Source organism: Scylla paramamosain, chromosome 14, assembly GCF_035594125.1.
Source record: "Scylla paramamosain isolate STU-SP2022 chromosome 14, ASM3559412v1, whole genome shotgun sequence".
In the NCBI taxonomy this organism is placed as follows: Eukaryota; Metazoa; Arthropoda; class Malacostraca; order Decapoda; family Portunidae; genus Scylla; species Scylla paramamosain.
Genome location: NC_087164.1, coordinates 21,246,756 through 21,257,512, shown reverse-complemented (window position 1 = coordinate 21,257,512; position 10,757 = coordinate 21,246,756). Strand labels below are relative to the sequence as shown.

Below are 10,757 nucleotides of genomic sequence, written 5' to 3'. Positions count from 1 at the left end.
TTGGAATTTTGACTGCGCATGCGCAGCGCTACTTGAAAGTTGACATAAGGAGTTTTATTAAAATTATAACAACATGACACCTTTTAAGTTTCACTAAGATTGGTAGAGTAGTTTTTGAAAAATCCCATTTTCGACACCCTTCTATTTTTACAAGTTACTCACTGACTTCACCCAATAGAAGAGATGAAGCTATATCATATAAAACTGATAGTGCAATTATGTGGCGCTAATTTCGTTACATCGGCGGCGTAGTTCCCGAGATATTAGCGTTTGAATAGCGTTACGGTCGGGCCGGGCTGCTGAAAATGAAAGAAAAAGCTTGAAAGTAATCTTCGCTTTGCTCGTAACCATATTCTGCTAATTTTATAACTAATGATTTCTGGGCAAAATATGCTGTTTTTCAAATCGTAATCTAAACAGTGAAGGAATCAGCAGTGAAATTTATTAACTGAATTAATCTAAACCAAACCTAACCCAACGTATCATAATGTAAACTAAACTAACTGGATCTCCGGATGAAAACAATAATGTTATTTCATTATCATTGCTTCATTCGAATAAAGACTATTTCACTGAACAAAAATAACTACTTGATCACTGTTTGGCAGTCAGTGATGTCTCGAAATCAAACTATACACCAAACCATTTTATTAAGAGAAGCCATAGCAATGAAAGAATCAAGAGCTTCACTTCCTGCATAGCTTGGGGAATGTATTCATGCTTGCCTCACCTGCATCCACGTAAGGGAATAAGTGTAGAAAGGTTAGCTGACACGCGTACAAACTCACGGGGTCACCGCAGTTTACCACGTACCTTCCACAGTTTTAGTCGTGTTTTAATTAAAATTTCGTTTAGGGAACTTAATTATTGCGGTAAATTCAACTGGTGTTTTTTTTTTAATTACTGTGTGAGTGTGTGTGTGTGTGTGTGTGTGTGTGTGTGTGTGTGTGTGTGTGTGTGTGTGTGTGTGTGTGTGTACATAGCCACCATACCGCCTCCCTCACTTCCTTTTACGTGAATCTGATACAAAAATATCAACTCCAGCATCTCAATATGTCATAAATACATAATGACCTGCATTCTTACACGATTCCTTCTCTCATAAGAACTATTTAACAAAAGACTAAAGGGGTGAGTAGTCATATTCTCATAGATGGACCTTTTATTCATTATGATGTAGAATCCTTGACAAGCCATCGTCAGAATCATGAAAACATCCTTTGAAATCTCCAGTAACTGCCATTAGAGCTTGTTGGAAGTAGTTGAAGATAATAAATCCTTAAGAATATAAAGTAGTGAGGTTATAGGAATGCCAAGGAAATAAAGTAGGGCACAGTAATGGAAGGAAGAACGAGGAGATGAGAAGGAAATGAATAATAATGAATAAGTAATAAGAACAGACAAATTATATTACAAATCACATGTTTACTTGCTTGACCAGACTAGTGCAGACTCTCTCTCTCTCTCTCTCTCTCTCTCTCTCTCTCTCTCTCTCTTCCGCCCGGTAACACTAAGGACGTTAGAGTGGGTGGGGTATGGAGGGGCAGTGGGTGAGTGGGAGGGTTGGGTTAGGCGGCAGTCGGGGTGTTGTCCAAGGCCTTAGTGCTGAGGTCTTAATGGATCCTTCAGGGTTGTTGTTGTTGTTGTTGTTGTTGTTGTTGTTGTTGTTGTTCCTGTTGCTGTTCTTACTATCGTCATTTTTAACATTGTCATCGTCATCACTATCTTCATTATTTTCATCCTCACTGTTATCATCGTTATCATCGCCGTCACGCCTCTCAAAGCAGGAACAGTAGTAGTAGTAGTAGTAGTAGTAGTAGTAGTAGTAATCATCATCATAATAATAACAATAACAACAACAACAACAACAACAACTACAATAACAACAAATTTCAAAAAGTCCATTGAAAAAAAAAAAACAGCCTGTGATCCAAACTATTTATTATACTCACATGGAAAAATAAAAAGAAAACATAAGGAAAAAATAGCCCTTGAAAAAAAACAAAATCTTAACTTAGGTAAGATAATGAATACTATAATGAATACGTGTTGAGATAAGAACTAATTAATTTGAATAATATGAAATAAAACACTGAAACTAAAACTCGAAACTCAATATGAACAACGACGAGAGGAAGTGTGGAGAGTAGATGGAAAAGTGTGTGTGTGTGTGTGTGTGTGTGTGTGTGTCCTTCACTGCCGCCACTATCGTTGCCACCATCACGCATACTCCTGTTCCTGTTTCAATAAGTTGTGCTGATTTAACTTGAAAATGATTCCTAACTATTGTCTGATTATACCTGCCGCTGCTGACACCGCTGACTCCTCTCCAGGCTTCACTCGTATTAACTGAAAATACAGAGACAATCATAAATCATGTAAGGCATTTATGATTTCAGTCAGCACTAAATAATACTCAGCACAGAATAACACGTAGTTTTCTTTTAATTAAAAATTCTGTTGGTTGATATTCATTCATTCTTTCACTACTTTCCCCATAATCATCTATAACTTTTGAGACATTTTTGTACGACAGTCTCTTAAAAGTTCTGTAGTTTAAGAAAAAAATTGACCTCTTATTCTCATTTTCTCCTTCTTTTGTGTCTATTCAAATATATCCTTATGGTATGAATATTAACAAAGAACATGTATAACAATAAAAGGATTAAATTTCCATCCTAAAAAGTTCACATCATATAAAACACCAAAATTTAACCGTCTATTTCTGAGAGTCATAAAGTTTCCCTGCTCACGTATAGGCCAACAACTCTCACCTGACGGGCGTTTGACACTTCTTGCAGGTGTCCATCTCCCTGGCGTAGCGCTCGATCTGGATGGTCGAGTTATAGACCAGGTAGTTCTTCAGGATGAGCCTCTGAGCTTCGTCCAGAACTGTCTCCGCGTCGAAGCTTTGATCTGCGGCGCCGCAAGAGAAGCATTAGTATTGATGTTCCGTCCACTCAGTAATGTTTATGGAAAGTACAGGAAGGTACTCATAAACGAAATTAAAGTAGGGAAGAGTAAAGTACAGCTAATAAAAGTCAATTAAATGAAGGGTAGTTCGGTCGTTTAGTTATTATGGGGTATACAAGAAAGTAATGAAAAGGTAATAAGGAGGTGCTTAGCAATGAAGAATAATTAATGAATTTGGGTTAAGTGAAAGAAATTGGCTGGATTGAGTATGTATTAAAGATTAAGGTAACGTGAGAAAGAGGTAGTAGTTAGATTTCTACACGGAAGAAAAATTATTATAAGCTAAAAAAATAAAAACTCAACTTAAAAACAAATGAAAAGTAATTGCTGTTTCCTGAACTAAACAAATAAACATGTTAATAAATAAATGAAAGAAACAAAAAATACACGTTGTTGATCGAGTAGCATCAGTTTAGTTCCCGATTTGCCTTGACACAGTATAGTCTGTCCTCTCACCCAACAGAGGCACAGTGTCAGGAGCACCGCAGCCTTATTGAGCCTGAAGATACTACAGGTGTGAGAGAACAAAATGCAGCTATGAATGGTGCCGCCAAATGGAGCGAAAAGGTAAAAAATGTCCGTGTTTCGTGACGGTCAGCAATAAGAGTAGACCGCTCCCATTAAGAATAACATGATTAAGTAGTTTCTTTTTACACTGGTCAGAAATTGAAAAAAAGGTATCCAAAGCTGGTAGTGGATGTAAAATTTCCCAAGACTGATATGTAACTGAAAGAGAAACGAGTCAAGAATTGCTTTACTCTGAGAATTCTAAAGACTCATTATTGAATATATTTCATGTGTAAGAATATTTGCAGTGTTGTACGGGAAAGGAATATATTATTAGAAGAAAAGTTAAAGCTGGTCTACGGTATTACTGAGACACAAAGGGAAACAGCCAGAGAGGACACGAGGACACACGAGGGTTATTGTTAAGCCTGCACCGCCGCTCACCGCTCACTCACCGCCACCCTCTTAAGTATCTTCCCGCGGGAGGTCGCAGCCATTACAAGTCTCCTACTCGTACTAGATAAACATAAATAGAATTAAGCTTTTCATTTTCACATGCAGAAATATCAAGAAATGTGAAGTAAATTATTATGAAAAGAAACATCCCCCCAAGCAGTGCTCCGGAAGAATGTTTAAATAGAAGGTTTCAGCTTTTTCAACCAAGAGGTAAATACACAAACGCAATCGTAGTCGTCATAGGATGAGCTAGTCTAGAAGCCACGCCCACTGTCTCCTCCCTCCTTTCGTCGACGCAGCTTACTGAACCATGCATAAACGTCTCATTTCCCAAAATTTACGTGTTTAACTCTTTCAGTGCTAGCTATTTTTTCCCATAATCACTTAACATTTTTTAGACATATATTTTTATACTAAACTATATTAATCAGTTTTGTAGCATAGAAAATAGAAAATACACCTCTTATTTTTTTTCTATTCTCCATATGCCCATGCAAATTATATTTCTATACTACTCTGAGTGTTCCGACCGTAGCACTGAAAGGGTTGAGATATTATCAATCACCATATCAGTTATCCTTGCCCTAAGCTGATTTACGAAAATCTAAATGAAAAAAAATATATAAAAGTATCGGTCCTTCAGAAAGAATTATGGAAACAAAGATATCATTTACGTAAACTTCCCCACTTTTTGCAGACACGCGCCGCTGAACACTTGACGCGTGATTTGTGATCTTATGTCCCTCTTTCCTTTCGGTAAAGAAAACAAAAGGGGAGTCAGAGAGAGAGAGAGAGAGAGAGAGAGAGAGAGAGAGAGAGAGAGAGAGAGAGAATTAAGTAGATATAAGTATAAGAGAGAAAAAAAAAAAGAAGAAAACACATAAATAACAATACACAACGGTGGGAAGTGCAAGAATGAAACGTAAAAAGTGGGAGTAGATTGTGTGTGTGTGTGTGTGTGTGTGTGTGTGTGTGTGTGTGTGTGTGTGTGTGTGTGTGTGTGTGTGTGCGGTAGTCTCCCCAGGGGCCCACCTTTCAGCACCCAGTGTTTGCTCTGCTCCCTGGAGGCAAATTGGTTATCAAATGGAGTCTTTTCTCCGAGATTAAGAGGCTAATTTTTCACGCCTAATGAACGTCATTTTCCAGATGTTAATGGCTGCGAGACGATTCCTGGAAAGTATATATGGGGCGGCGAGGGTCTCAAAAGCCTCGCCTTGGTCTCCCTGTGTCCTCTCTGAACTTTTGCCCTCCACGTATTAGCAACATTACGGAGCACCGGCCGTCTACTTTGGCAAGAGAAACACCTTCATTTACAGAAAACTACAAACGCGGGCTAAATTTTGAGACAGCGTTATTTTTTCTTTTATCTTGTTAAAGCTTACGAATCTGTGTCAACTGGAAAAATTTAATCTTCTGCGGAGTCGTAATGTTTTATGTTATCACTTGCAGTGTACTGGCGACTGACTTTCTTAAATCTTTCCACTATAGGTCATAAAGCTTCGATGCAACGTTTGCTTAATCTGAGGAATTTCTCACATAGTCTGGCACAAATCTCTGCTACAGTCCGATGAATGGTGCCTTCTCTGTCACCTTTGTCTTGCTTCCCATGCGACTGATGTATTGTTGCTGTGTCAGGGAGTAAATTTCTTGTAGTAGACGATTCTGTCGTGGTCTATCACACATTTCTTTCCTGTTGTTAATTAGTGGTCTCACTTGTATTCGATGTTGTATTTACTTCCCTCTGCCGATGACATTATCTTGTGCTTTGTTATTTGTCACTGATCTTTATTATATAAACATTATATTTTTCACGACGAACTAATTAACTTCTGACTTTCTATGAAATAATTTTGAGCAGATTAGTGAAAACTGCTTGAAAATTCTATTTTCCAAGCTGTTCTGTTGATACAACCTTTCAGGCAAGTGTCTTCTTTGCTAATACTCATCAACTGTCTCCTCTATACTGAGTGGTGTGGCCAGTCTTCACTAAAGGTATTACATGAAAATCTATCATCTACGTTCTTGCTAAATCAGTTCCTACATTTCTGAAGCTTTTCAGACTGTATCACCGGTGTCAGTTCTCCCCTTGCCACGTGCTGGATTTACAAGGGCGATCCGTGCACTCGTATATCATATAATCTCTTCATATACGGGGCGGCCTGCACTCACCCAGCGCTCCTATGAAAGTTAGTCCAGGGCTGTTAAATTCATCGACTCCCTTCCTTTACCTGCATCTTCGACCCCTCACAGCTTGTCATGATGATGGATCTCTTGCTATCTCCTGCCAGTATTTTCAATCGACTGCTCTTTTAATCCTTTGCCAGCGATATGTACCAACCGACAACGAAAACATTGTGCAGAATCTTAACAAATACCTATCTGAGAAAAAAAAAAAAGGAATGTGTAGATTCCCGAATTTCCAGTCAAGTTTATTATTATTTTTTGACAGGGTTAGAGATGACTATTGAATGAAAAGAAATATAAAGCATCTCAAAGTGGTTTGTGATTAAGAAGCGATACAGCAAACAACAATGAAAGACTATATACACGCCATACTCCTTCCCTCCCTTGCAACTTCCACTCCCACACTGCACAAAACTTTCTACTGCACGCATTTTTATATTCCATCCGCCCTATTATTGCAACAGTTAACCGAAATCTTCACTTCATCCCTTGAACTAGGACGCATCTCAAATAGTTCCCCTTGGTGTGCTTCCCTGTCTCTCCCCGGCGTGGACTGCTTCAGAGGGGGCGTATCTAAACACCTGGAAGACATCCTTAATCTTGCGATATTTGGAGCTTCCCTTTTGCTTACCTTTTGGATATGGCATTCATCGTCGAGAGAGAGAGAGAGAGAGAGAGAGAGAGAGAGAGAGAGAGAGAGAGAGAGAGAGAGAGAGAGAGAGAGAGAGAGAGAGAGAGAGAGAGAGAGAGAGAGAGAGAGATTTTTTCCCATAAAGAATACGTCACGTTGCATGTTTGTTTGTCGGTCCGTCTGTCTGTTTGTTTGTCAGTTTCATTTAATTAGTTTTTATTCTTTTGTTTACTTTTTTTATATATATCTTTTATCATTCCGTTAAGCGTGCAGTTTATTATTTTTGACAGGTCACTTTACTGCACGAGTATCCCACCGTCCCTGTTGTGTGCCAGCCAGGGACTATAGGCTTTTTATGCATAAGTAAGGCAAACCAAAAGCAAAAAAACAAATTCAGAAAAAAAATTATTCGCTAGATAAAAAAAAAAAAGAAAGTTTGTTAGAAAAGGCCTGTTGTAAAAAGAAAAACGAAGCTACGATGAGAGAGAGAGAGAGAGAGAGAGAGAGAGAGAGAGAGAGAGAGAGAGAGAGAGAGAGAGAGAGAGAGAGAGAGATACTGCAACGTCGATCAATATTTACTTTAGACTCCATTTATATATTCAATTTTCCAGTCATAAATGTATCTAGATCTAAAATAAGTGGCTTTCTTATAAGAAAAGAAGTAGAAGGCCACGGGCAATTGCAGCTATAAGTTAGTACATGTGACATGTGTTTAAGTATAAGATAACACAACTAAGTGAAAAAAAAATAAATAAATTAAAACAAGAGATTATTAGTATGTGTGTGTGTGTGTGTGTGTGTGTGTATAACAGACGTTTTCCTTTAGACTGAGATGTAAATACCTTTTGCTCTTTGCTACCTCTCTTAATCTATGTATATACACACAGTGGGTGAAGAGCTTTAGAGGAAAATTAGGTAAATATGCTAGCCAAATGCCGCTCAATAACGAGATAAACGAAAAATTCTCCCCCTCCACGAAATAAAAGGGGGTGATCTTGAATTCACATCGTGGTTTGCTGGCGCGGTGTACGGCGTCATATTTTGTAAGGAACGCAAGTGTGCTCAGTGGCTCTGCATCAAGACAAAGTTTGACAAGTGACGAAAATTGTCCACGTGAACTTTTATGTGATAGGTTGCGTTGATACAGTTGGTAAAGCTTCAGATATGTAGTTCTTTCAATTTCCAAATGTAAGTATTTTTAGGGATAATTATACACCTCAAATTCTTAACTGTTGCATTCGAGGTACTAAAACTATTTCCTTATTTCATTGCTGAAAATCCAAAATACGAAAGCTTCTTTACTGACTGCATATTAGGAAAAGTAAAATGATAACGATAGAGATTGAAAGATACTCAAATGGGCCATAACCCCGCCAATTACAAACAATAATGAGAATTATGGCAAACATTTCCCTTAGAGTTATGAAACATCCCACGCCTGCACCACAGACTTATGTAAAAGATGAAATTTAGAAGACCTGTAACACTCACTACCATGATATCACTTTGACTTTATTCTGGATGCCATAAGAAGATTTATTCTCTTTGTTTACTATATCAATCTATGTATGCATGTGCGTGCGTGCGTGTGTGTGTGTGTGTGTGTGTGTGTGTGTGTGTGTGAGTGGGAAGATGAGTGTGTGTGGGTGCGTGTGGGTGTAGATACCGGTCTTAGCGTATACATTTCACTGCAAGCGGGCCAAAATAGCTGAACTTGGCGGGCTGAATAGAACATATGAAGCGAGCACGACCAGGCTGTGTTCACCGTGTTCGCCAGGCCCATGGCACGAATGTTGACCCAACTTATGACATTTCCCACGAGTCATGGCCAGTGTTCGTAGTTCGGCTTAGTACAGAGGCAGATTTTTATTACCCTGGTTCTACTCGCGGCTGTCTGTTTGTTCGGTTCCTGGGTAATAGAATTCTTAAGTGAGGATCAAGTTTACTGTTTCCCAAAGCTTGAACGCTAAGGTTGGAAATTGTGACGTATAGTTGAATCTGGAAAAAATATGTTAAGATCAATAATGTAATGTAGATAAAAGAAGAATATAAAAGCAATAGAAAATAGAACATCTACGAACAAACCCCAAGATGACAAAATATTTTCATCAACACGCGTACAAAAACAAAGGGGAAAAACACACAAATATACTTGTAAGTACGACTATCCTCCGAACATCCGTATTTACAGGTGAAAAGAAGACAGACAGCTCATACAATTTTCCCCTACCTTTGGCCTGAACTGTTTCAAGAGTGAGGTTTCAACACACCTCACGTTATAATTTTGAATAATCTTTTCGACTGTGCTCTTTGGTGACTGGCACCTTTAGTGAACCTTTTCTTTCAAGCTTTGTTGTTGTCTTTGGTCAGAGCCCTTCTTACATACAAAAGACAGACAAACAGAGACAAACACAGATAGACAGGCAAACAGACAGACAGATAAACAAACAGAAACAAAGACAGATACAGGTAAAACAGACAGATATACCAAACATAAACAGATACAAACATACAGAAAAACAGACAGAAAAACAGAGTATATATACCTAGATACAGACAGACAGAGACATACGAAGACATAAGACAACCGTAAACACTTACCTATCCCAAGATGAACCGAGAGAGCGTTCTTGTCTAGTGTGAGTGACCAGATGTGAAGGTTGTGTACGGTCCTCACTCCAGGCAGTCCCTCCAGGTCGTTGAGGAGCGTAAGGTAGTTGACGTTCCTCGGGGCGCCCTGCATCAGGATGTGCGCCAGCTCCCGGATGATGGGCAGCGTTGTCACCACCACGATGAAACCGAACACGAAGGTCAGGATGGGATCAGCGATTTGATACTCAGGCTGGAAGAGTTTCAGTGGTATGGTTCAATTATGTTAATTTCAGTTCGAGTGCTTAGTTCGAACCAGAGTTAATGTACGGGTTACCAGGTGAATAAACGTGATTGGGCTTTTTGAAATGCTTTGTTCCCTTATGAGTACTGTTTTCAAAGGTCACAGATATGATTAGTCAGGTTCTCGCAATGTTTTTTTTCTTTTATTGGTGGTCCATTATCTTTAATTTCTACTAGAGTCACAGAAACATACTTAAAAACCCACAATAGTTGGCATTCCAGCCGGTTCAAAGAACTCACGAGATCACTCGTAAAAACATGTGAGGATCTCGTATCACTTGGAATGTGTTACAGATAACCCTAGTTGTCTGTAGGACTTGACGTTATTTTTTACTGTTCTCATGTTTTTCAATGCTGTTAGAAAGTTTAAATGGAAAGGGGGAGAGAGATAGATAGATAGATGGATCAATAGAGAGAGAGAGAGAGAGAGAGAGAGAGAGAGAGAGAGAGAGAGAGAGAGAGAGAGAGAGAGAGAGAGAGAGAGAGAGAGAGAGAGAGAGAACTATATCTTGAATTTATTTTGTTGATGATAATAATAATAATAATAATAATAATAATAATAATAATAATAATAATAATAATAATAATAATAATAGTAATAATAATAATGATAATAACAATAATAATAATAAACGCAATTTAACAGGAATGTGCAAAAATCATATGTGTGCATTCATATCTTAAACTTTATCATAAAATTTCACGACGTTTATGTGAGGAAAAATATTTTAAAACAGTATTATCTGAATGGAATGGTTTTAATTATACCCAAAGCAGGTCTGTTCGAAGTATGAAGCAACTTATATACCTTTCAGCGCCCATAAGCGCCATAACAATTAAAGCTAAAATCTGTCAAATAGCCTCAGATTACTCCATGAATCACCGTGGCTATACTGAAAAACAACACATAACACAACACACACACACACACACACACACACACACACACACACACACACACACACACACACACACACACACACACACACACACACACACTCAACCTTCACTTACTGATAGCTGGAAAAACCTAAACTGTTTATCAATAACGGCACAATCTACGAGAATCTACTTTTAAACACCGTAAACTTTCGTACCCATAATTAATCTAGAA

The 10,757-nt window shown here is 38.3% G+C and overlaps 1 protein-coding gene across 1 annotated transcript in view; it reads right to left on the bottom strand.

Moving 5' to 3' along the window:
• Window positions 1–1,924: 1,924 nt before the first annotated feature.
• The window catches only part of LOC135107008 (proton-coupled zinc antiporter SLC30A2-like), a 37,537-nt gene continuing 28,704 nt past the window's right edge, over window positions 1,925–10,757 (bottom strand). The window contains exons 10-12 of the mRNA XM_064016539.1: window positions 9,353–9,593; window positions 2,775–2,916; window positions 1,925–2,349 (exon numbers count right to left, since the gene is read on the bottom strand). Coding sequence (XP_063872609.1) covers window positions 2,346–2,349; window positions 2,775–2,916; window positions 9,353–9,593 — 387 coding nt within the window. The 3' untranslated portion in view covers window positions 1,925–2,345. The remainder of the gene's footprint in view (window positions 2,350–2,774; window positions 2,917–9,352; window positions 9,594–10,757) is intronic.